Raw genomic sequence first — 27,240 nt, forward strand, 5'->3', positions numbered from 1 at the left:
ACATTTTCTCACACTTGCGCACACAGCTGCCGAACAGCTGCTTGATCCACAAGGAGAAACAAGAAGAATCCGGTCGCCTACCTCTCAGATATGCATCTATGACACACACACACACACACACACACATGCATACACAGTGAGCCACTTTAGAATTACCACCACACACAGCAGGGCTTTTTATTCACCAATAAAACAGCCACAGAACTTTTTGTACTCTCATTTGAAGCTTTCAACAGACACATAAAAGACAGATATAACTCTAAAAATATGGCATTAAAAGACAGCAGACTCTTTGATATATTTGTCATTTAAGTGTTATTGATTTCATGTTTCTATGGTAACTTTTGTGCTTAAAAAATGTAATTATTATAAAAGGAATCTTGATAAAACTTATCATTTATACACACAGATTTGTTGAGTTTAAAATAATGCAAAACAACCAGCTACCAAAACCTACTATTTAATGTCTTAGCTTGCTGATATTGAAAATCCTCTGTTTATTTTTTTCTGTCTGGGTATTCTATTTTTATAGTGATTAAAAGGAAATTTCTCTCATTTGTCAGTTATTTGACTTTGTGGGTGTGAAAAAATGCTGCCTACAGTGGATGTGCAGTAAATCTGCAGCGCTTATGAATCGATGTTTAACAGGGCAAAGGCAACAAAACTTGTCATACAAACCATAGAAAAAGTAGTATTAAATTTGTTTTTGGATGTTTTTTAGCCTTAAATTTGATATTTTTTAATTAGGCATGAGCACCTGTGATGGCAAGCCACACCTCACCACTAGTTTACTTCACTTTGCAGTCAGTCCTTAAAATATATTTTACTCATTGTCCAATATATTTTTTCATTATTAAATTAAATTGGTTTATTTTTCCATCACACATTACAAAACATGTTTTAATGTTGTATTAATACATCTTTCTTTGCTTGAGTTACCCGGGGCACATGGCTTCTCCTTCCTGGTTGCAAAAGGTGTGGCTAAGGGCTAAGGGAGGCTAAGCAGTGCTGAGAGCCTCATTGGACTGAACCACATGTTTCATTGCCCGAGGGGTGTTTGGAGTTTGTTTCATTGTTTTGTGTTCGTTTTCTATATGGCAGTCATTTTGTCTTCCCCTGGTGTCTCATATGGTTTAGCTAAGCCAGTATTTAACTTCCCTGATGTCTCGTTTTCTTAGTTGTTGTTTGGAGTTGAGTTTATTGAATTGACCTCTTTTATTGGTCTGCCTGTATAAGTTTTGGATTTGTTTGTCATTTTTCATATTTTTAGATCAATAAAAACTGACCTTTTTGAATGCGACGTGTCCTCTGTGCTTTACTGCTTGGTCCCTGACACCATTTTTAGGTGGGAAGGTGGACCATAGACATATGCAGCTTAAGTGGCAAAAACTGCACTTCCTCTAGGTGATGCTTGAGGTTGGCTGTTAAGTGGAGTCAATCTTCCCCATAAAAATGGTTAACTTTAAAAGTGGTTTTGGCTCCTGTGGAACATTTTCCTTACATAACAATTATTTAATAACTTACCCACCTGGATAACTGACTTGGAGTCTGCCAGGTCTCATCCATAGTTCCAGTTGTTAATAATCATTTCCCACCAACCTCCAGCAACAAACTGTGGGGAATACTCATTATTCCTATTTGACAGGTGGTTGATTGGTCATTAGGCCTGCATGACTGGGCCTTATTTACTTGATCACCCTAAAATGCAAAAACGTCCCAAATGGATGTTAAGGCAACTTCTGGCTTCACAAAAACCAGCGGCTGTAAAGGTGCTAACCTTCAAAAATCTTGTCTTTGGTTGGATGCTAGAAAGTATAAAGGATGGGCATACCTTCTTTAATTTAAACTCCTGTTAGGAAGCCTTGACTTGAGCATTTTTGCTGTCACCATCTTAGTGTTTTGTAACTGGCCAAGATCTGACTAACAATATCCAGGATCCTCATTAGCTAATAACTTGTGGTTGACTTACATTAGCCTTTCTGCCTCTAAAAGTACCATCATTTATTAGTCGTGCTCAAAAATCACCAATTGAACCATCAGACTTAAACACATAGACTCTTAACTTAGGTTTTCATATCAGGAAGCACACTACCATCTTGTATACTGGATATGATAATGTGTAATACTAGGGAGTTGCTAACTGGCTTGCTTAATCAGGTGCTGTAATTCACAACATTCAAAGACTCAAAGACACTCACCGTAGAGACCAAAACCATTTTTGTGCCAGCTAAAGAAGTAGTAGATTAAAATACTGATAGCACTATGTATATTAGTTTAACGGTGCCACAGAAAGGTTTCATAAACACTGGGAACACCTGGCATGCTCACTAAATTACATTTCATCAGGTTTATTTATTCGATACCAGTAATTCAGTTTGCCGGGACCAGTCTGTGTTCACAGCTGCCTGACAACTGGTCCCGGCAAAAAATCTCCAGCACTCAAACCCCCTTAAAGCAGCACTTTGTGCAAATTAACAAGCCTGAGCAGGTGAATTAGTCAGGCCATGCTAGCTGTTTCAGTGTTTTCAGTCTTTGTGTGACCAACTTATCTCCAACTCTCCACCAAAGAGCAAAAAGATATTTTCCCACACTGTTTCCCCCAACGCCTTCATATTTCTAAATGTGACTCCCGCGGCGTATCACATTTTCCGCAGTGCTTTGTTAGATTTAAATGCAACTGGGCGTTTAAGAGCCAGAAATGAGGAACAACACTTGCACATTCTGTCTGTGTGAGCAGAGAGGAAGACTGAACAATGAGAATCTTTGTAAGACAAGAAGAGGCTGTTTTCAGGCCTCCAAGGCCCTCTGAATCAGTTACATACAAAGCTATGCATAAAGTAAAACACATAGCACACTGTTTCTGCACCCGGAACACACTATTAGACATGTAATACCTCCAAATATCTTCTTCTGGATCAGTATTAAGGATCTGAGTGTACTTCAGGGTTGAGTAATAACAAACACATGCTGCTTCTCTAAGCTTTAAAATGAAATGACTCAGGGTTGGGAGTAATCAGTTATATAGTAAGTGGACTCAGTGCTGTAGTTAAGGTTCCTGCAGTCAGTGATTGCCTTCACTTAAGCAGAAAATATGAGCCATTCATGGGTTTTCTATGTAAAATCAAAAAGGGTCAGGGTAACCGAGCAACGTTGCCATGGTTAACTAAAACCAAACTAGAAAAAATAAAATAAAATTATGAGTGGAAAAATCTTTGTTAACAGAAATAAAATTAAAAAAAAGACAAAACTTTTGCTGCAAGGAATAAAAAACTGAAACAATAACTAAAATAAAATAAAAGTAAACAGACTGCTGTAGTTTCAGTCTGATGAGGCTTTGTTTACTGAGACTTGAGATGTCTGCATGACTGTGAGTGAGCTGCCAAACAAAGTATTGTGCTTGTGTTGTAATACCTGTTCTAAATCCCTTTTTTGATAAAAAGAAATCTTATTATAACAGCAAAACCAGTGAAAACTAAACAAAAGCAAGAAAACAATCTCTGAAATGTAGCCTAACTTGGAAACAGTCAAATAGATTGCATTCGTTTTACAGCAGTTATCTCAAGGCACTTTATTTAAGTAAAGACTTGGCCATGGTGGGGACGAAGAAGTCCCTCTTAACAGGAAGAGAGAGCACACCACTTTACAGGTGAGGGAAAAGACAGAGAAAAGAGACACATAGGAAGACTTTCATGGAAGCTTGTTTCTGCTGCTTACAAAAGAAAAAAGATAAATATATCCATATGTCAAAATTCTAGTTTAGTTATCTTAACATTTTTGACTTGAAGTTTCAGTCAATAAGTCAAAATCTTGAGGTAATAACTCAAAATTTCAACTTAGGTCTGGCTTTAAAAAAAAATTAAAGATATTTTAACTTGTGGAAACAAGCTTCCATAGCTCTGGGCCTCAGTTTATTTCCTGTTCATTATTTAAAACTCAGCCATCGACCTGATACAAGGTTTGTTTCAAACAACACCTAAGCACACATCCTGTTTGTGGGCGTGTGATTTACTTTGGCAGAAAAACTCCTTCAAATATTGAGATCACTGAAATATCTGAAAGTTGTAACAATCAAAAAGTTGTCACTACCAAAACTTATGACAACAAATGTTTAAAAAAACACATACATACATACAACTTTCTATCATTTCTCAACACACATTTGCCAGTTCTTATAAAAGTTATGTAAAAGTAGAAGTAGAATTCATGACATAAAACATTTTTTTCCAATTATACAACTTAGTCATTTGAAGGTTAAATAGCTTTGCATAGTTATATTAAAACTACTGGGTGGAGGTGAAAGACTGCAGTGTCATACAACTGTTTATCGCTCACGTCTGTAACAGTTAAGTGCTCTCAAGTTAAACAGGGGCCTTTGTGGGTGGATGAGGTGTATTTGTTTCCTGATATTTGTCACTACAGCTCGGGGGAGAAGATTCAACGGTTCCTCGAGCACAGCCCCGGGACATGAGGCACTTACCCAGACCGGTGGATGCAGCACCACCTGCCTGAAACCTGACAGCCTGTCAGGATTTGATTTGACACTGCAACTGTTATATTGTAATACATATTCACAAGTACGACATGATTTTGTGACACAATATTTTGTAACACAGGAAGCCATTGATCCTCTCCAGGCAGTACTGTCTGGTTTTCACCAGTAGTACCTGGAGCAACACAGGCATGCATCATCAGTGATGACTTATAAATGATTAGACATTTATAAGTCATTTGTACAAGTCAGCAGTGGAAGTAATTTTCCAGATGTACCACGATGGTATCTTACAGCTGTCATTCTGCATTTTAGGACAGGTTGAGCCTGTAGCATCTCGGAAAAGAACATTCAGTTGTGGTCAGTATTTGCATACACTCATCATGAGCATGATGTCATGGTAATTTTGAGGTTTTAATTATTTCTTTGAACTGTTCTTTTTCCAGGTTGGAATGATTATACAGCATGCATATTTAATGCCTTTAAAAAACCCAATTTAGATAACAAGGTTGAATTTATTTTGGGTTTTCTCCAATCTACACAGCATCAAATACAAGCTCAAATATATACATATACTGATTTATATATTTTAATAAGGTGCTGAAGCTTCTATTTATTTCCTACTAGTGATCACGACTGACTATAACAGTCAGTTTCCTCTTTGGTAGCATAAAAGTTATTTATTTTTCAACACTCACTGGAACGTGAGTGTCCACAGTGAAACAACCATATACTACCATGCACTGAGAGGGTGCTGACCAATAAAGAAGCTCCTGTTCCAAAATTGACATGCGTGAGTGAAATTTCAGCTGCCTACTTGGACAAGCCAAATGGCTTCTGGACAAAAGTTTTATGGCCAGACACAAAGATTGAGCTATTTGGCCACAGTGTTTGGAAGATTACATTTTTTTAACTTCAGGTCAAATCGGCAGCTTAGATGGTTCAAATGTCAAACACAATTGTGTTCCAACAGGACAATGATCCCAAACACATATCAAAAGTGGTTTGGAATTGGATGAAGCAAGCTAATAGTATGCTTCTGGTAGGGATTTTGCAAAGCCCTGATCCTCAACCCTATTGAAAATGTATGCTTAAGCCGGGTTTGTACCAGGAAGCCAACCAATTCCACCAACTCTGCAAAGAAGAGCGGTCAAATATCCAACTGGAATTATGCCTGAAGGTTGTTGACGCTGAACTGGATAAGCGGAAGAGAGTCGATTCAAACTTATAAACCCAATTTTTGCTTTTAGAATCATTAAAGGTGTATGTCGTACAGTCATTCCATTCTGTAAAAAGAGCAGTTCAAAGAAATCACTCAACGTCTAAAATTACCATGACATTCATGAGTGCATAAAAATTTCTTACCACAACTGTAGATATTTTGAAAACACAAGCACATGTTTTTTTCCATGTCATAGGTTGAACTACTGTAGCTTTATCATTCATTAGGTCACAGGCAGAGCTCTATGTGGGTGAGGGTGCATTTTAGCTGCATGCTAAACAAGCATGGTTTCTAAAACTAGAAGGTGTTATCTTTCAGATCAGTTCCTTTACACATGCATCTTAGCTCTTGAGTACATCAGTTATAACATTTCCACTTGTATGTGCTGTGTGCACTAGGTGAAACGTGCACATAAAGGAGTTAAAAAATAAACCTAAACCTTACCCCTAATTTTAAACAGGTTAAGATTTTATTTCAAGAAACAAGAAGTTAAATTTACCTTTATACATTTTTTTTTTTTTTAGCTGTAATCATAATTACAGACAAGTTCACTGATTTTCAAACAGGTTGGTGGATGTGTCAAATCTTTAATGTTATATTATCCTTCACACTTTGACCTTGTACACCTATGCAAGTGCAACATTTATGATTTTATGTTAATGATTACATCAATGTTTCACATTGCATTCATCTCTAATTCCTATTTAACAGAAAACAACTTTAAGTTTAAGTTTGATGTTTTTCAAGTTGGGCCTTCCAAATTGCTTTTCTACTGCACATCGGCTGTTATATATTAAGCAAAGAGTTTGAAAATACCTTCAGGAGACCTCTGAGTTTTTAGTTAATAATATGGAATTTCAAAAAAATCTAGAAGGAATATTTTATTAAACATCAGCATTTATTTATTTATTTATTCTAGAGAAGCTAAAGAGATGATCGATGGCTGAATATATGTTTAAAGTTCACTTATTCAACATTAACATGGTTTTAATTGTTTGAATAAATAGAATTTCAGATTTTGGATTTAATTCATCCAAAATTGGACTATATTAGAAACAAATTGTGGCTAGAAGATGATCCCAGACCTTTATAATATGCTAAACCTTGTTTTAGCCGTCACTGACCACACATGGTGATATATCCCCTGCAAGTTTACCCAATATATACTTTTTGAACTTTTCCAGTGAATTAACAGAAAACAGAGAAAACATCCTGGGTGCCAGAGCTTGTTTCTATTACTCTACATCCTAGACATTAAAGTGGTCCAGTTTTGCTACTGAAGCTGTCATATATCCCATGATACTGATGCTCAAGTTTCCCCATAGAACAAAAATGAACAAAAATGAGATCGTGACACATGGGGAACGTGTAAAACAGGTTTGGTTGCTGTTTTTCAGTAAATGTGTCTTTCAGCCCTGGAAATTTCATGTGGATATCTTTTGTATTTAAAAATTAGGACAGCTCAAATATGCTAGAAGACATAACGCAATTCGAAAAGCAGAACACTTATAGCAATGCCTATATAATTCAAGGGCTGGTAATTCAGAAGGAAATCCCAGAAGAAAGGTAAAATTTTGCTTGGGTCATTAAATGTACTAAACTTACTTAATATAAAACAATCAGCTCATTCTGGAAGGTTCTGGAGGCATTTTTACAGATTTGTTTGATTTTATATTGTCATGACTCTCAACACAAACACTAAATGAAGGCAGTTGACTCATACTCATGCCCACTGTCTCAGTGAACACTTTTCCCGTCATAAAAGTCTAGTTATTTCTATTTTGGTTAACTAAAATCTTTGCTTTTTCCACACCTATTATCTCACTGTATAATAATCTTGTGTGACGCAGGCTTATACCAGCACACAAGAGAGACAAATGTGTGCTGCAGTTCCATACAAGTAGGGTATCATACTGCTAGATCAAATCCATATTTTGATAGGGAAAACAATGCTCTGCGCCCCACCCATCAGCTCCCACAGCGGCCTCTCCACAGAGGGTGGTTGTTGTCATTAAGCACACGACTCCACCTGCTTATGTGACCAAGTCTTCAATATCCAAGTATGTTACTGCATCCAGAAACTAAATAAATGTAAGGCTTGTGAAACATTTTTCTCGTGTTTTTATTCACATACAGTATCTTCAGCTCTGAACAGATTACATTCAAGAATATCAAAAGGAGCGAATTACCTGCACATAGAAATGCACTGGGACATACAGTACCTATTCCTCTGTTACAGATCTGCTAGCATACATTAGATATGCAAACATTATAGACTACAGCAGGGTAACAAATACTCTATAACATGTGCATAACGTAACATATGAACACAGAGCTGAGCTATTTACAGTTGATCGAAAAATGTCCTTAACCATTTAATTTCAGCCTCCTTTTTACATATTAACATGTAGAGTATTATTTTATCTGTAGTGGGGAGAGTTGGACTGTTTCTCAAACATCCTTGAAACCACACGCACACACACACACACACACACACACACGCACACACACACACACGCACACACACACACACACACACGCGCACACACGCCGCATGAGCTGTTGTTTAAAAGCGCTCTACACTCTACTTCACCATAAATAAGACAATTACAAAAATATACGTCACTTCGAACAGAGCCATAGCAGGAAAAGCGCGTTACAGCCTTTTGTGGAATGAAGAAGAAGCAAAAACAACAAAAACTGTCACGACATAGGGGTGAGATGGAGGGAGGGGGCGGGGAGGTTTCCAGGACAGCGTGTGAAAGAGCTTAAAGAACATGTTGGAATTCCAGTGAAAGACAGCAGTTTAATGGGAATGTTTGAGGCTGTGACAGGCTGCGCATGGGTGGCTACGGTTGGACAGAGATGGTGACGTGGGTGGACGGCGGAGGGGTGGAAGGGGTCGATATGCTGGTCTGGGTTCCCTTTTGAAGGCAAACGCCCCTCCTCGTTGTAGAGGCCAGCACAGAAAGCTGTGCTGAGATTAGTAAACATCAGCGATGCGGGAATGCAGAGGGGTTAAAAACTCCAAGTCCATGTTGGATTAGTAGTGTGTGTACATTCACAGGTATATCCCTTGTACTAAGGCTCAGGAGGGTGCAATGTGTGTCAGTGTATGCGTGTGTGCTGCTGCTGCTGTTGCTGCTGCTGCTGCTGGTCCTCCTGATTAGCAGAAGACTACAAGCAAAGCTATTTTTTCTTAGAGTTGACGCTCTTGCAGACCCAGTTCATGCCCTCCTGTATTAAATTTAGGGGAAGCAGTGGAGTGAGAAGGAAAATATAGATATATGTATATTTTTTAAATGCAACAAAGGTGAAGCACAGTTCATCTGCTCACCTGAATCCCCTCACCAGTGAGGGCGGAGCAGGACTGGATCTGCCACATGCGATCCCGGATGGTGTGCAGATTGAGACCCTCTGCGATCTCGGAGGCTGGGGCGGCGGTCAGGAGGTCCTGTTTGTTTGCAAAGATCAGCACAGGAACACCGCTCAGCTTCTCCTCATCCAGCAGCTCAGCCAGCTCCTGCAGCACACACACAGACACACACATCTGGTCAGCTACACATCATGACAGACACACACTTACACAACCAGAAGGGACTTCAACTATACTGTAATGTAAAACAGCTCTAGTGGTTCAGATCCTTAAGAAGAAGAAGACCTTTAAGCTGCTACTTTATTTCCCAGGAGTTTGCCACATGGATATATTTGATATTTGATTTGGGTCAGATTTTATGATTTTATGCCTTATGGCCTTCCTGACACAACCTTTCAATTTATCCGGGTTTGGGGCTTGCACTAGCTTGTACATCCTGAGGCTGGTTTGGGTCTCCTCCCGGAATCAAACCAGTATTTTTCGTGTGTAAGGTGAACGCATTAGCCACATTTAAAGTCAGAAGCAAAACATGGAATTATCCATGTTTTCTCTATTTCTAACATAAAATATATATTATATAGCCTAACACCTTAAACACTATATCCTCAGCTTCTGTAATTATTAAAAAACTATAAATAAAATGTATTTCTTGCTTATTAATTTAAAAGTTTTAGGATTGGTTTGGTATCATTTACAAATGATTTGGGGGAAATAATCAGCTGTTTAATAAAAAATAAATAAAATAATTGGCTTTCTTGCCATAAAATGAACCAGTATGTATGATCTGGGACAGATACATTAAAAAAAATGTCTGAGTACTGGGTAATTAAAATATTAAAAAAAAATTCAAATAGTCGTGTAAAGTCCCATATTTGAACACACACCAGTAAAAAAATGGGAAAGACAACTAGTGACAATTACTATAGAGTTGGTATAGAGTTGAGTTTCACAATACTGTAAAATAAAGCATGTAGAATCCTTTTTGACATTTTTAACATTGTTTTTTAACACCTCTTAGTACATTAAAAATTAAAGTTGAATTATAAGACTCCTCCAGGGCAGTACTTCTCAAAACGGTAGGTAAAGGAAGGTTCAAAAATTTTAAATATGCATATATTTAACTATTTTTTTCAGTCATAATTAGAGAACCATCTGGAAACTCCAAAACTTGGTTTTATTTTTCATTTCTGTTACGAAGAATGGTACAAGGTTGAGCAGAAGACCTACAAAGATCTGAAATGGAATAACCCTAATTACTTATAATTCATTTATAACTATATATAGTCCAATTCTTTTTTTTTCTTTTTTTTTTATCACCGTTCATTTGGTAGGAAACTGACACTTTTTTGGTGTGGAGCCAAAACCCTTATACACAGTTACATACCTGACCTGTTTCCTCAAACCTCTTTCTGTCAGCGCTGTCAATGACATAAATCTGAAACAAAAAGTTTTCTTTGTTAGTGTGTGAAAGAGTTGCATGTTACTGAAATTAAGGTCATATTGCTTCATTTGCTGCATCATCTCCTCACCAGAACATCTGTGTTTTCAAAGTAGTTCCTCCAGTACGGCCTGATCTTCCTCTGGCCTCCAATGTCCCAGACATTTAGTTTAAACCCCTGAGACTGCACGCTCTTAATGTTGAATCCCTGCAGGAAGAAGATAAAATAAGTAAGAGGTGAAACGCATGAAAGTTCCTCGACCACGCTTTGTATACAAACATCCTTTGTGTCTTACCTGCGTGGGCGTGATGTGGCTGATGTCCTCAGATGCCAACTGTTTAAGGAGTGTGGTCTTCCCACCGTTGTCCAGACCCAGCAGCAGTATCCTCACCTCCTGGTCTGGTGTGCTCTTTAGCTTGCGCAGGATGGACAGCAATCCCTACAACAAGCAGTTAAAAACAACAGCGTGGTGTTACTGTTCCGGGGGGACAGGGGGAGCACTGCTGCAGCTAACCACCATTGCAAAAACACATCTCTTCTTTCCATCCACCAACAGGCCATTTCTAGCACCCTCTATGGATTTTGATGATGTACAAACACTCGTCTAACGGTAACAGATCCTCTGAGCAGCAAGTCAGATCTTGTGCTTTGACTTTCTTGATCCTTACGGCTAATTTGTTTCCCAGGCAGGGCTAGATAACGGCACGCAAATGGGAGCTAAACACAGCTAACGTGCTAAGCTAATCTCCCCTGATAACTGAACGAAGCAACAAGGCAGTCGAGTTTTTTCTTTGTCAACCTGGTGGTGACGGAATTTATTACAATTGATATAACTAAAAATGGACGATAAGGTGTAGAAGTATGAGCAATCGATGAAGTTTGTGTTAGGTTATGCGCTAAATGTTTGCGATAAATTAAAACTCACCATCTTGTTGCCTTCTCTCCTGGAGACGCCGCCGAGGGTTACTAAGGGGAGTGACGTCAGACGTAGAGATACGCACGGATTCTGCGTCGTGTTGCATTCACGAAACTTTTTTTTTAATGGGTAAAATAAATAATGCCGACTCTGATTCTGTTTTGAGGGGATATGCTTTTCTTTTGTAATCGAAGTGTATACATTCTGTTCATTAACATTTATTTCCCTGTGTTATTCGTTCTTGTAGCGGCTCGTTACTAAGTGGTCATTATCGCAGCAGTATTTACATTTTGTTTTAAACAAAGTACCATGAAGGCATCGCTAAACCCAAAACTAAGGTGGACGAGTTTAGTTAGCTACCTGCTAAACGTTTAATTGTCTTTAGGCAGTACACTTTGAAATTTCATTTTGTGCACTCTTCTTGTCCATAATGTTAGTCAACGGACATAAATTTTTACTACTTTTTACCATAACAAACCGGATATAATGTCACCGAAGTAATTAGCTAGCTACTAACAGTAGCTGTAAACTGGAGGGGGGTTGATTCGACATCTGGAACCGCTCCCACAGTTTCTGATTTAATTTTAGTCTTCAGCCAAATATCAGGTTCGGTTTCCACCGGTTTAAACGCAAGGATCTGCCCATCTGCTCCAGCCTTTGATTGGAGGACAACGTGCCACGTGTGCATTTTTTTTTTTCTTTTACTATGCCTGCACGGGAGTTGAGCTGATCACCTGGCAAGTTCGTGCTCTGCTGCTCCGTTGGAGGTGTATACACAGGTATATTTTCGGTTTCAAAGGGCGGTGTTAGCAGCCGGTGTGTCGGTGTTTTGGCTCGTGCTTTGCTGGGGGTCCCCCCCCCCGGTCAGATCCAGCTGGTAACGCGAGGACTGAGTTGCATCAGTCCCCCAACTGACATGTTTTCACTCTTTTCACAGCACTCTGGTCGGTTGTCTTCACACAGGTCTCCACACATTTCTCTTCTTCACAAACTGCATGTAAGTAATTTAACATTTCAACCATTAGCAGCCACGTGCTACTACTTATCCAGATGTTACTAGGGCTCTGGCCTACAGATCCAGTTTGGCAACCTTCTGCTAGTCAGCAGTAGTAACTACCTGTACTGCAGTACTCTGCACGTGACATCTCTTATTTCGTTTACTCCACCATATGGATGAAGAAATAGTAATCCTTGGTTGATCGATCAGTTGACTCTACTACTTCACTAATAATCACTGATTTTTTATTCAAAATATACAAACAAAACAACAACAACAACAAAAAAAAAAAAACCCCACACAGTTCCAGCCCCTTAAATGTGAATATTTCGCAATTTGCTCTTCATTTGTTTCAGTAGTTGGTCCACTTTAACCAAGCCTCATCTTAGCCAGCTAAAGCAGTGAAATGTTGTTTTACATCAAAACATTGCTTATTATCATTTTATTACATAATCATATCTATCAGGGATTATTTAGTTTCTTTTAGTACTTTTAGTGATTTATCTATGGGAGTTGAACTTGTAATTGAGCATTACTAAAGTGCAATACTTGCAGTTTTACCCAAGTAACTGCTCCTCCTATCAATAATTTATGGGATCTGTGCTGTGCTGTTGCCCTGCAGCAAACATTTAGGTCTTCTTGCAATGTTGTGTCTTATTCGTGGCTCAAAGAGTTGGCAGTTCGTCTTGTAACCGGAAGGTTGCCGGTTCGAGCCCCGGCTCGGACAGTCTCGGTCGTTGTGTCCTTGGGCAAGACACTTCACCTACCGCCTACTGGTGATGGCCAGAGGGGCCGATGGCGCGATATGGCAGCCTCGCTTCTGTCAGTCTGCCCCAGGGCAGCTGTGGCTACAACTGTAGCTTGCCTCCACCAGAGTGTGAATGTGAGAGTGTGTGAATAGTGGAATTGTACAGCGCTTTGAGGGCCCTGAAAAGCGCTATATAAATGCAATCCATTATTATTATTCACATTATAATCAATCAGCCTCCCTATTGATTTATCAATGAACAAATCAATCATGTTCTTCGTGACCGTGGCCAAATTGATTAGCACCCTGCTGACCTTCACTACAGGTGACAGTTTCATTATTTGATAAAGGCTTGATAAGTTGTTTAAAAATGTAGTTAAAGCTGCATTTTTGTGAACAAAACACTACATCAAGAGTTTCGGGATACGTGCTCTGCTGCTAAGGCTTTTTGTCCTCATCACCTTTTTTTTAAGTGTTTAATAATTTGTCATGAAAAAAAGTTCAGTCTTTTCTAGTTTTAGCTTTTAAATGTGAAGGCAGCACGGTGGCACGGAGTTAGCACTGTTGCCGCACAGCAAGAAGGTCCTGAGTTCAATTCCACCATCGGGCTGCGGGTCTTTCTGTGTGGAGTTTGCATGTTCTCCCCGTGTTTGCGTGGGTTCCCTCCGGGTACTCCGGCTTCCTCCCACCGTCCAAAGACATGCAGCTTGTGGGGATAAGTTAATTGGATAATCCAAATTGCCACTAGGTGTGAATGTGCGAGTGAATGTGAGTGTGAATGGTTGTCTGTCCCTATGTGTTAGCCCTGCGACAGACTGTCGACCTGTCCAGGGTGTACCCCGCCTCTCGCCCTATGACAGCTGGGATAGGCTCCAGCGCCCCCCGCGACCCTGAAAAGGATAAGCGGAAGTGAATGGATGTATGGATTTGTTGTTCTCTCTGTTTTAAATTAACTGTAAACTGAAGCTTTAATCAAATGAAGTAAAGAGTTACGAAGGTATAATAATTTTTTTCAGATGCAGTCCTATATATGTTCTTTAATATTATTATTTATATGTCCTGGTAATAGGATCTACGTTGACTTATTTTCGACTATGTTCCACAGACCTTTGACCTATTTTGTGAACAAACAGCTTCAGAAATAATCCAGTTCCAACCAGGCTGAACCTTCAGAGACCGCCGATATCCTCCTCTCCTCGCCCTTACATTTCACCTGTTTCAAAACTTACCTAAAACTTACAATAAATGCCTAATGGAGATGAACTGTGGGACATTTGGATAGGCTGAGCTGTAGTCAGCACGTTTTGGATCCCCAGTTGCTTCAAAGCAAGCACAATGGTGCAGTTGCAAAAAACTCAAAATCACTACCCGAGGACACATTAACAGGAGGTGGTTGATGATTTCTAGTAGACGTTTGGGCTTTGAGGGTTTTTAGGCAGTTTGTGTTTGGTTTAAACCCAAGAGCAGATGTTTCCAACAGCCTAACTTTAGAGAGCCTGATCTGCAAAGCTACAGGATAGTCAGAGCAACGATATCGCAGCAGGGGTTGGAGGAATGATGCTGAACAGACGAAAGTTAGTATGTTTACCAGTGTTTAATGCCAACATGGGCACCGTTTCCTCTAGGAGATGTGGAGCAAAGTCTTTAAATATGTTACTTTTGTGGCTATAACCACCATAATTTTATGAGGAAGGCAAGTTGCTGAGCTCTGAAATCCCTTTGTACAATACAAGCCACAGGTTTTATTCTTTGCACTTAAAGCATTTTATACTGTCAGGTCAGTAATTTGTTGGATAAAGATACAATTTTAGTAGTTTAGCTGTGACTGAAGTGCAGACTTTCAGCTTGAATTCAAGGATCTTTTCTGGGTCTTTGTACCTTTCTGGTTTAATAAATGAAAAGCCTGCTCTGGTAAAGCTGTTAAAGAATATCTAATTTCTTTGCTTTGAGAAACTCAAGGCAGAGGAATGTTGTTACAGTTCTTTGGGTGATTATCTATTTGCAAGCCCGTTCCAATAGTTTGGCTGAATCCGAGCAGAGAATAAATACCCTTGCATGCTTCAGAGTTCATCCTGCTACTTTTATCAGCAGTCACTTCATCAATAAACACCAGTGACCCGGTTGCACTGGCAGCCATGCCATAACATGGCTTCCACCATTTACACTTCAGATCATGAGCCGTTTCTCTTCTTCTTCATACTTTTCTCTTCTCATCTATCTTGATTAGTATTTTCAGTTTTTACATTTTTTTTCATAACTATGCAGGCTCTTTTAGATGCTTTCTGGCACAGTCTATTCTGGACTTCTAGACCAGTGTAACCAGTGGCTTGCACCTTCAAGGTGACCTAGGTAGACTTTGACGTCTTTAGGCCTTTTGGTGTTGCTGAGCTGGCCGTCTCATTCCTTCTTATAAATATACCAGATTCTTGATTTGGCCACTCCTGAAGTTTTTGCTGTCTCTCGGATGGGTTTATTTATTTATTTCTTTTAGTCTAATGAAAGTCTCTCTCACTTGCACTTGCATTCCTTTGGACCTTATATTTAAAATTACAGTTAAAAGCTATAAAATACAAACTCAAGGCTTTGAATTAACTCCAGATGTGTGATCTGCTTCATTTGTTGTAAGAAATGATGGCTTGTAAGACTTATCAATGAATCAATCAATAATATTAAAATAGCTGTTTTTGTATCCTGCTCATTTGCTCAGTTTTCTCCTCTTAAACATCACCGTCATGAGCATCAAATTCAGCATGTACGCTGATATAACGAACAGCTGTCTGGGTTCACTCTGCTGTTGTAGGTTTGGTGCTCTAGACACTGACATCACTGTCAAAGCTCTCACAAATTTAATTAAGTGACCCCATGAGTCCAGTCAATCCTTCATTATGGAAGCAGAAAGGCTAAAAGGGTGATTACGTGTTCGCATGGACTCCTTACATCCAGAACCACAATGGAATGAAGCGTTGGACTGGTAATAGAAACTAAACTAAAGCTCACAGCTTTTCCAATTTGTTATGGATACATGTATTTTCAAACCCAAGGGAGTGTTATGAAATTCTTAGATTAGGGAAACCGAAGAGACTGTTTGGATGTTAATTATCCAAATAAGTTTTGTGTTGTGTCTCAGCTTTATAAACATTCACCTCTGCATGTGGGACGTTGAGTCCAAAGGTAGAGAAAACTAGTGTCTCTGAGCCGCTGAGCTAAAAAAACAAAAATCTGTTAATGTTAATGTTAATTACCTTCATAATGTTAATAATGTTAATCAGCTCAAAGGAGGACAAGAGCATGCATTAACTATTCACCAACTCTTTGGTTGTCCTGTAATAATGTCTTTCTTCCTCTTTTCCTCAGGATCTGACTGCAGCTGCTGAGTGACGTCCCGCAGAGCGAACACAGGCTGCGAGGCTTTTTGATGCATTAATCTGCACCTGGATTTTAACAGACGCAATGGCTCTGAGCTCGTTTGACATCGACGCACCACGATGGGATCAGTCTACGTTCATGGGGAGACTAAAACATTTCTTCAACATCACCGATTGCCGAACAGCGCTCCTGCCTGACTCGCGATTAGATGAGGCCAAAGCTTTAGTAGAAAGCTGCAGGTGAGAAAATGAATGCACAAGCTCTAAAATGTCTCGTGTCATGTGACCGTCCTCAAGTTTCCTTTGATAAAAGACATTCAGGGCACAGTGGCTCATTGGCTTGCTCTATCCTGGGTTCAATCCTGGAAATGGAAAGATTGTTTGCAGTTTGCATGTTCTCCCAGTGGGTTTCCTTTTAGGAGCTCTGGTTTCCCCCTCTATTGGAAACCATCCTGGGTTAATGCTGCCTATGATGGCCCAGGACACCCTCACAAAAAGAGTTTCACTCCATTGTTAAAGAAACAAAACTCTGGAGAAAGAAAATATAACCTTAAACTTGATATTCTTATGTTAAACTATTGAACTTGCGTGCAGACTGCTTTAGACAGTTTTAGCTACTCTGTATGATAAGTACAAGTAAGAGTGGTCATCTCAGGCACACAGCTCTGGCTGCAACCACAGAAACCCTGAACCCCCCCCGCAGACAGCCACAGTAGGACAGTCCTAATACTCACCCTGAAAAAAAGAGCATTCTGCAATCAAATAAGAGCTGCATTTCACATGCAGAAGACAAAACTAACGGCAGAAGAGTAGTTTAAGTAAAGAAGGAAACCACCTGTCATGTCTTTGGCAAAATCGTAGAAATTCCCATTTTACCTTCAACGTTTTGCTTCATACCCTGTTCTCTATGATGTAACCGTGCTGCTGCAGATTTAATTATGAATCTGTGTTGTAGTTACAAAAGGCTCCGCCTGCGTCATTGAGTGTGTTTTTGTTTTTTTGCTGCTTTGCAGAGCGGGATCCATCCCTCCCGGCACCACAGCAGAGCAGCTCTATTACGCTAAGAAGCTCTACGACTCAGCTTTTCACCCAGACACAGGAGACCGCATGAACCTCATCGGCCGCATGTCATTCCAGGTACCCGGAGGCATGGCCATCACCGGCTTCATGCTGCAGTTCTACAGGTAGAGAAGAGCGAACAGGCAAAGCTGCATTTTACCACATCCTACTTTCTTGCAGAGGAAGTTCTACAGGTTTCATAATTCATGTCTGTTTCTAGGACAGTTCCTGCTGTGGTGTTCTGGCAGTGGGTAAATCAGTCCTTCAACGCTTTAGTCAACTACACCAACCGCAACGCTGCCTCCCCCATCACTCCCAAGTAAGCGCTCTTAAGACTTTAAGTTTGTCATTTCACATCCTCCAGATAAGAATGCAGTGAACTCTCACAGCATCAGCGAGCAACTAGAAATTTTTGAGGGCATCAGTAGAGGTAAAAAGAGCAGTAGCAAGTTTCACTGCCACTTTCCATTCCCCCATGGTAACTAGGTCACCACGGGGAAAGACTTCTCGTCAGATACTTTTACCTTATCGGTAATAATTGTTTCAAACTTCCTTCCAAAGTGGTCTGCACAACAAACTGATTTGATCCTGTCTTCTTGGATTGATTTACAGGTAGCTTTCTTCATATCCAGCCATCAGGTGCATGGTGTGTACTGGTGGATATCATATCATGCACCTGTAAAGCAGTTTTCACACATGAACTTTAGAGTTATCCTTTCTCACCTGTAGCACACAGCAGGAAATGATCCTTTTCACAGTGTATCATAAAAATGGCATGTAGTGGAAGATTAACCAAATGCACACTTGCAGTGTTTGGATAAATGTAAACATGGGTGCATTTAAACACACCTTAATTTTATGTGGATGCAAAACAAAACGTGTGAGAGCTCCACATACTGAATGCTGGCTATTTTATATGCCTATTTATGTAAACATTAAAAAAAAAACCTGTTTTCTAATAGCAGCTGCTGTTCAATGCCTTTGTTGTGTCTCAGACAGATTGGAGTAGCCTACGTTACAGCGACCAGCACAGCTTTAGCAACAGCGGTCGGACTGAACCTCTACACAAAGGTACAAATGCTGCACGCAGGAACTCATACAGCGCTGACTGTTTTTAAGAAGTGTTTTGTCGTCAAACTTATCTGGATGCGATCACTTTTATGCCCTATGTTTAAAATTATGGCCAAACCAACTTATAAATAATAGTTTGGGTCACATCTGTTATGCTTTTTCTTGGTTTCTGTCATATATATCCTGTTGCTGTTGGTGAACAAAAACCAACAGGAACAAAAGCTGAAAATGTCCCTTTAACCCAGTCACAGCTGCACAGATCTTTACAGGTATTACACTGATATTCATGATGACTTTTCTCTGCTTTTTCCCACAGAAAGCTCCTCCTCTCGTGGCTCGCTGGGTCCCTTTTGTAGCTGTGGCAGCTGCCAACTGTGTTAACATTCCCATGATGAGGCAGCAGTGAGTCCTCCTGCATTTTTCTTTGAACTGCAGGGTTTTTTTGGCCATGTCTGCTGAAACCACAGCGACTCTGTAAGGGCAGGCTTCCTGAGGATACTCAACCACAGAGCAGTGTTTGCTGTGTTAGATCCTGAGAGAAGGTTTTCTGGAGAATTACTGATCTTAAAATAGTGGCGTGATGTGTAAATCTCTTTTAGCTATGGCTCAGGGGATGGTAATGTAGGTCAGTTGGTACATGCTGAAATATTTCAACAGCTATTGGATGATTTGCCGTGAAATTTTGCACAGATGTTCATGGTTTCCAGATGATGAAGCCTTCGGTCTTTGCGTGTTTTCCTTTAGCTCCACCAGCATGGTTTTCAAACAAACTTCTACTTTATATTTCAACATCTTCTTGATGGAAGGTTAAGTGCACCAATACTCAAGCAGAATCCTAACTATCTCAGTGATCTCAACAACTATTGCACTGAATCTCATTAAATTTGGTTCACATGTCCATGCTTCCAGCACAACTCTATTTATTCAGTTTGGTAGACCTTTTTGATCTACCAAGGGTCCCTGGGAAGTCAGAAATTTAGCTGTCTCCACCCTTTTGTTTTATATCACGGCATATTTGGGCCATTGAAGTTAAAATAAGAAGGAAAGAACAGATTTAGTAGAAAGCCTTGGCACTAATGACACGGATAAAAAAAAAAAGTAGAAGAAAAATAGGGTTTAAAGTAACAAATAGTAAATGGTAAATGGCCTGTATTTGTACAGCGCTTTTACTAGTCCCGCCTAGGGACCCCAAAGCACTTTACACATCCAGTCATCCACCCATTCACACACACATTCACACACTGGTGGAGGCAAGCTACAGTTGTAGCCACAGCTGCCCTGGGGCAGACTGACAGAAGCGAGGCTGCCATATCGCGCCATCGGCCCTTCTGGCCATCACCAGTAGGCGGTAGGTGAAGTATCTTGCCCAAGGACACAACGACCGAGACTGTCCGAGGCGGGGCTCGAACTGGCAACCTTCTGATTACAAGGCCAACTCTTGAGCCACGGTCGCCCTTACAACAACTAGCAGAGCTTATAGCCATTGTGTAATTAAATAATTATTTGTGCCGGAACTAAAGCAATAAGGAAATACTTGTTATTTGAGTTTTGAATCACCAGATTATCAGAAGAAAGGTTTTCCAGCGTACCGATGGTGTCATTTACTGTCGCACCTTCTTACTAATGTGTGCTGTCATTGTTTACCGTCTGCCTGCAGTCGGTATGCAGGCAGACAAAGTGATATGACTTCACTTTGTGAACCACCCTCACAAAGTGAAGTCATATCATTTGTTGAATTAAATTTAAAGCAGATTTGGCTTTTTCTCCATAAATTTGTGGTTTAAATTTCAGAGATTTTGAGTTTTTAGGATTAATTAAGGCTCGTAAACGCAAAGAAAATTCCAGCTTTAACTTCAGTAAATGTGTTTGTTTCTCGGAACATCACGCCTCCTTAAAGCTTATTTTTAACTTTTACTTTGAATGGCCATTATTCAATAATTAAATACCTGCCAAACCAGTTGCACTAATTATTTAAAGTTGGCATATTTACTTGCTAAACTGGGATGGTTAGGACTTCTGCATGCGTTTGTGTAGAGTTGGTACAACAGACGAAGTAGTCGTAGTTCAAGATATTAGCATTTTGCTGAAATATCATAAAGTTAACATCTTTAACTAGCTTACCTTGATTTCTGTGTGCATCTGTGTAATCTCTGAGCTGCTTATAAGTTTCTGTGTTTGCAAAAACAAGAAATCTATACTTTTAATGTGTCTGTGAAGGTTCTCAGTCATCCAGGTCATCGTAGTCAAAGGAGCTTGCAAAGAAAAGCGTCTGGACTTCTTTAAGTTACTTGAAGACGTTTCACCTCTCATCCGAGAAGCTTCTTCAGTTCACTTCTTCTTCATGAACTGAAGAAGCTTCTCGGATGAGAGGTGAAACGTCTTCAAGTAACTTAAAGAAGTCCAGACGCTTTTCTTTGCAAGCTCCTTTGACTATACTTTTAATGTTACTCTACACACTCTTAATGTTTTTTGTTTAGTTTTTTTTCTGGAAATCTCAGCAGAGATCGTTGCATTCCACGGGTAGAAAAACAGGAGCTGGCTCATTTTCACAATTTTGTTCTCCAGTTTGATGCTTGTGACATTTGTGATTTGGAGAGAGCACTTTTCATCCTTTTAAAGCTTAATTTTGGTGCTTTGGGGCATTTATTAAGAAAGTGGGGAGAGACTGAAGGTGAATGAGACACAGGGAAGGGTCTGGGGCCTTTAGTACAGATCGTCTCTCGTTACAGATTATTACACTTCTTTTTGGGGTTTTTTGTTTTCAGTATTGAAGGTTTAAGATGAAGTGAAGTCAGAATAGCGACCCAATAAAAGAGTGTTTACTGTGAACTGTGCAGTACTTGATACTGTATATTGTTAAAGTACAGAGCAAGACATAAAACGATAAAGCTATAAAATAAATCCAAAATAAATTAGTAAAACAACATAATAAACACATTCCCCTCTTAGAGAAACACTTATTCATGTTCAGTTTCCTTTTTCTTTGTTTTTAGTCTTTTCATCTTAATTTTCTCTGTTTTTTAGGGAAATTCTGAATGGCATCGCCGTCACAGACGAAAATGGCAACAAACTGGGCCACTCTACGGTCCGGACACACTTTAAGGCACTTTAAGACACTTTGTAATGTGTTCATTTTTTCTTAAATTGTGTCCATTTTTTCTGTTTGCAGAAAGCAGCAGTAAAAGGCATCGCTCAGGTGGTCATTTCTCGGGTTACCATGGCCGCACCAGGAATGAGTACGCAAAGAAGTGTTTAAGAGAAAGTTATGTCATGAAGATATGATAAATCCTCTCTCTCTTCTTCACTTAATGTTCCTGTTCTTCTCCTTTTATCAGTTATCCTCCCCATCATCATGCAAAGGCTGGAAAAATACAAGTTCATGCAGGTAAGATGTTCGTCTTCATTACCGTCCTCCTGCTAAATGTGTGCATTTGTCCTCATTGTGCTTTTCTCGCTTTTTACAGAGAATCACATTTCTCCATGGACCAATTCAAGTGATGCTGGTGGGAGGGTTGTAAGTACAGAGAGTTTACAGGGTCAGGTGTACTATAATGTCCTCTGGAGTATTTCAGTGGTAACTTTTGTCCTTTTTTCCCAAAGTTTGATCTTCATGGTGCCGGCTGCCTGCTCCCTGTTCCCTCAGAGATGGTAATGAAACTGTTTCTTTACTTTCACACAAGTTTGTGGCCTTTAAGGAGCATCAAGAAATAATTAGCTTTAGTCAGCCTGGTTTCTTGACATGCGTATTTATGTACATTTTCTCTGTGCTTTGTTGGTCTCTCACATCATTGTGGAGGAATTTTGACCCACCCTTCTTTACAGTTTGTTGAAGTTTGCGAGCATTCATTTATTCTCTTAAATGAGGTTGAGGTCTGGACTTTGGGCCATGGCAACACCTCAATTCTTTTCTTTATCCGCCTGTTGCGCTTAAGTTGTCCTGTGACGTGACAGAGCACGACAAGCTTTAGCCTCAGATCTCACATTTGACTTGAGGATACTTCGGTATACAGAGGCATTCACGGTTAACTTAATGAGTACAAGATGTAGAGCTCATGTGGCTCCAAAATAAACCCACATCATCAGCCTTCCACCGCCGTGCTCACAGTAAGCTGTGCTGTCACGTTACTTTTGGAGAGAAAGGGCTTTCTCCTGGCAACCTTTAGAAACAAGCCCTTCATGTTCAGTCTTTTTCTTTGTACTGAGGCCTGCAGAGTCAGTGATGTAGCTCTTGGGTTTTTTGCAGATTGTTTGAGCACAAACTGACTTTGGGATGAAATTGCTGGGACTGTGGCAAATGTTCCAGAACAGCAAACTGCCAAAACCTCTGTTTTTATAGAGGTTTCCACACCTGCTGACGATTAGCAGCTCCTGGCCGTTACGTACTCTCTTAATTTCTGTGGAAACAGTAAGGGTGCATTTAGCTTTCATAGGACTGCACACAATTACATTAATAGGGAAAAAGAAAGTCATTTGTTTAAATAAACATTGACTGTATATAAAAGATGGAGGATTACAGCACAGTTGCTCATTGGTTGGTTCTGTTTTTGAAGCTCAACTCGAATTTTTGATCTTCAACTCATCAGAAAAGTGTTCAGAGAAGTTCTAGATGAAGGGAGGAGTGGAGTTGGTTTCTGTACTATAGAAATATAGTATTTGTAATCAAAAGAGTTCATTAGAGTTGCCTCAGAATAGCCCTTAAAACACTTCAGATGGTATGCTCTCTCTCACATATGTTTGAATTAACAAAAATCAAAGTAATACAGTGTGGTGTTTGACAAAACTTAGGAATAAATCATAAATATAAGGGTTTTTGTAGAACCTTCTCTATAGGAGGAAGCAGGTTATCAAGACCTGTGTCTAAGTTAAGTTGTAGCTGTTTCACACAATTAGCTTCTGCTACAGAAACTAGTCCACACTAATTGACTAGATTTTAAAAATCCAAAGCAGAAAGCTCAGGTTTTCAAGTCTTGTGGCTTTGGTCCGAAAAAAGATGTTCGTGTTAGTGCAGCTGGTGGATTAATTTGCGATGCTGGAATTCCTGGAGTTACAATAAATCCTGCTGCAGTGTCTTGGCCTCTAATCAGCTTTCAAACGTGTTGTTCGCTCAAGCTCGCTCAGACATATTTCATCATCTCAGTCTTCAGATCCAGTTTAAAACTCACAGAGAAAATTAACTTTTGGGAAACAATTTCAACTGAAGTTAGATTTTCAAATAAGGATGCAGCTTATCTGTATGTTAGTTTGTTTGAAAGACTCAGATAAAATGTGGCAAATCATATTTTTACAAGTTTATTTCCATCTTACCAGCAAATTATAAATATAAATTATAATGTAAGCCTGCTTGGGAACTTATGATCATTGATTTAAATGTTGGTTTAGTCTGATTGTGCAGCCCAGGCCTGGACTTACCGCCTTAAATTTTAGGTTTGGGAGTGAACCGATAGTAAAATGGTGAGGATGCATACCACATGCCGTTCCCTTTGTTTAATTCTCATCTCTCTCCGCTGCTCTTGTTTCATAAAAATATGAAATGCTTATAAAAGAAAAAAATGATTGATGAGTGTGCGGTTAACAGGTGCTTCTAATGGTCTACAATCAGATCAGTAGTCCATAACTCATTGTTCTCTGAAGGCAAAGCTAAAAAATGAAATGTCAGTGAGGTGAGTGGAATTAAAACGCAGCACCAGCAAGTGTGGAATGAAGACGCTTAACAACTGCTTTCCAGATGTTCACTGTGACTTATGGTTTAGCTGGTGTTTAGGGTAAAAACACAAAACTTTCTCATGGATTTTCAGTTTGGAGAGCATGCTTTTTTTTCCCCCATTGGAAGTATTTCAACTTTAAAGAGTGTCTATTCTCTACTTTACCAATTCTATATTTTCTACTGGAGCAGCTGTGCACGGTTCACAGTCATGTTAAACTGGGCCTTGGCTCATAAACTGGCTTCCACCTTTACGTTCACTCTCTTTTTAAGCTTTTGCACGAGTAAAAGCACACACACAACTATATGAAATGTTGTCCATGTTTAATGTAAGTTTACACTAAAGAAAATAAAGTAAAATGCAGTTCTTATTTTAAAAATTTGGGGGGGATAAGACTCACTTTTCTTTATATTGAGATTAAGCCAGAACTCAAACGATTCAGCGAGAGAATAAACCTAAAATCGCCTGTTCTTTCGTCCTTAAGGTTCAGGAAGTAAAGTGTTCACACACGGTGTTAAAGACCGGCACATGTCTAGTTATCTTTATTAAAACCTGCCAAGCTTTTATAAACGTACAGTAGAATAGTGCAACTTTTTAACCTCAATATGTTGCTCGTTTTAAAATGTGATTTTATTTACTTATATTTTGCATCCTGTGTTGTAAAACCCATTTATAACTCTTTACTGAGGCCTTGAAGAGCTGTAATAACAACGTTATAACAATGAATATTAAGTACATGACAAATAATAATTTGCTTTCCTAATTACCCGAGTAGATTTTATTATTTATTACTGACAAAAATGTGTTTTGTCCTCTACACTTGAGCATTGACTACACCACTTTGTTTTGCCTTGATATGCAAACAAACCTTTGACTGTGCTCCTCTTTTCCTTTCTGTCCTCTCTTCCTCCTCCTGCAGCTCTATGGCTGTTTCGAAGCTGGAGCCTGAGCTGAGAGACTCCATCAGGTCTCAATATGGGGACAGCATACGACACGTCTACTTCAACAAAGGCCTCTGAGGTCAAGAGGGTTGATTAGAGTTTTCTATTCGACGCACAAGACTCAATTCATGTGTTTCGATATCGTGACCTAAGTCTGTGATTATTAGTCACAATGAAATGCTTCTTTGTTCCTTTTTTTTCATTACATTTTCAAACTGGTGCTTGTCTTTGGATGTTTGCTGTGGGACTTTTGATCAATGCTGTCACTTAATTCTTACTCTAATCACAACAGTCTGGATTCCTGCTGAGGAACCAAATGATCTACTCTCAGGAACAGCACGTCAGAATAAATCTGTTCGCTTTTTCGTCGTAGTGTGGCTCTCCTGTAGCTGCTTCCATTGTTTCTGTCTCAATGTTGGAAAATGGGGTCTCCCAAACCTTCTTACAGTCTGTGCCTTTTTACAAAGTGGTAGGAGAGAAGCAACACTGAAGGCATTAATGCCTTAACTGTGAAACCTTAAAAAAAGAGAAAAGGTTCCTCTATGCATGAGTCAAGTCTAGTGAGCTTGTTCAGTGGAGGCTGCTGCCCTCTTCTGCCAGAAAAGAGGTAAATGTGTGATGTGTCTCTGTGATTTATCTGAGATGTTTGACAGCTGGATCCCTTCGCCGTGTCAACTCTGACCTCTGTAAGCTGGAATAAAACCACACACAATTGAAGCACATCTCCTCACAGTGGTGTTTATTTAATCCAGTGATCGTTCATCGTGTGGAAGATGCTCAAACTTTAACAAACTTTATAGAGAAAGTTAGTCATGACTTCAGCTGAGCACATGAGGAAAACAGCAAACTCAGTGGCTTCTGTGGCACATTTATGTGAGTCATGTGAATGCCAGAACTCACTGCATGTCTCAGCAGTATCAGTGCTGCTTTAATAAAAAATGTTCTTCTGCAGCTACATGAAGGAAAAGAAGTCCTGCAGTGGGCTGAACCCACAGAACTAAAAGTCTGTTTCCCAAATCCAACCTGGGAGTTTGTGCCATGGTAGAAAAGCCTGATAGCTGAAGGCTCTGCCTCCCATTCTGCTTTTACCCTGCAGTCTGACAGTGAAGTGCTTTGTTAGGATAATAAGGTACTATGGGGTCTTTAACATATGACTAGCCCAAATTTAAGATTTTATATGTGAGAGTAATATAAGGTAATTCTGAATTTAACATGGAAAAAGTGCGAGACCTCTGACAGAGCCAATCCCAGTCAGGCCTTTACACGTTCCCCCTCTGATGGAGTCTACAAGCTCTCTTAATTAACCATTTATCACCCAAGTGTCTACAGCTCTAAAGGACCCCTTTTTTATATATAATTTTGGCTCTAAAATTACAAAATAATCTCATCTTTCAGGAATCATTTGCATTTTCTCTCAAACACAAATTTCAATGGAGCGCTGATAAATAAAGAGTTAGGCAGCTGAATAGAAAAGCACCAATCCTCACCCTTCAGCATCTGCAGTGACTGATACTGCTGTCACATTGAGCTGAGGCCATGTCCATCCCTTTTTTGAATATCTACCTGTTTCACTTCATTTTCATTTAGGCACTTATAGTAAAACTTCCAAAATGCTCCCACATCTCAAAATCGTTTTTTGACTGTCTTGCTCTGTAACATTAAAAATTAAACAGTAACAGCTCCATTGTGACAGTCCTGAAATAATCACTTGGGACTTCTTTCTGTGAGCCTGCAGCTTTTCCTCCATATCAGACGAAAAACAGATTCTGCACCTTTACGTGTTTTATTTAAGGAAGGCTTAATAATCCACTTTCACTTAAGACTAGCTTGTTTAAAACAGCTGGTTTAAAGCACTTAATGTGGCAGGCAGATTGAAAGTGGGGAGGAAGAGGGTGTAGATTTGGGCCTCAGGGAA

At 39.6% G+C, this 27,240-nt stretch overlaps 2 protein-coding genes across 3 annotated transcripts; one reads left to right on the forward strand and one right to left on the reverse strand.

Annotated features, from left to right (window-relative positions):
• Positions 1-7,817: 7,817 nt before the first annotated feature.
• arl3b (ADP ribosylation factor like GTPase 3b) lies at positions 7,818-11,552 on the reverse strand. Its single transcript, XM_085171158.1, has 6 exons — positions 11,452-11,552; positions 10,822-10,965; positions 10,617-10,733; positions 10,472-10,522; positions 9,049-9,234; positions 7,818-8,948 (listed from the first exon to the last, which is right to left on the reverse strand). Exons 1-6 carry the CDS (start codon positions 11,452-11,454, stop codon positions 8,901-8,903), a joined length of 549 nt encoding a protein of 182 aa, XP_085027284.1. The 5' UTR covers positions 11,455-11,552; the 3' UTR covers positions 7,818-8,900.
• sfxn2 (sideroflexin 2) lies at positions 11,043-26,047 on the forward strand. 2 transcript variants are annotated; one of them, XM_085171153.1, is made up of 13 exons: positions 11,043-11,136; positions 12,380-12,439; positions 16,542-16,792; positions 17,566-17,736; positions 17,832-17,930; positions 18,607-18,682; positions 18,999-19,084; positions 21,707-21,767; positions 21,852-21,918; positions 22,018-22,067; positions 22,147-22,196; positions 22,283-22,330; positions 25,304-26,047. In XM_085171153.1, the coding sequence occupies exons 3-13, from the start codon at positions 16,638-16,640 to the stop codon at positions 25,401-25,403; spliced, it is 963 nt and encodes a 320-aa protein (XP_085027279.1). In that variant the 5' UTR covers positions 11,043-11,136; positions 12,380-12,439; positions 16,542-16,637; the 3' UTR covers positions 25,404-26,047. The 2 variants fall into 2 exon arrangements, with proteins under 2 accessions (XP_085027279.1, XP_085027278.1); XM_085171152.1 differs by lacking the exon at positions 11,043-11,136 and adding an exon at positions 11,745-12,221.
• The last annotated feature ends 1,193 nt before the right edge of the window (positions 26,048-27,240 follow it).

Source organism: Neolamprologus multifasciatus, chromosome 8 (assembly GCF_963576455.1).
Source record: "Neolamprologus multifasciatus chromosome 8, fNeoMul1.2, whole genome shotgun sequence".
Classification (NCBI taxonomy): Eukaryota; Metazoa; Chordata; class Actinopteri; order Cichliformes; family Cichlidae; genus Neolamprologus; species Neolamprologus multifasciatus.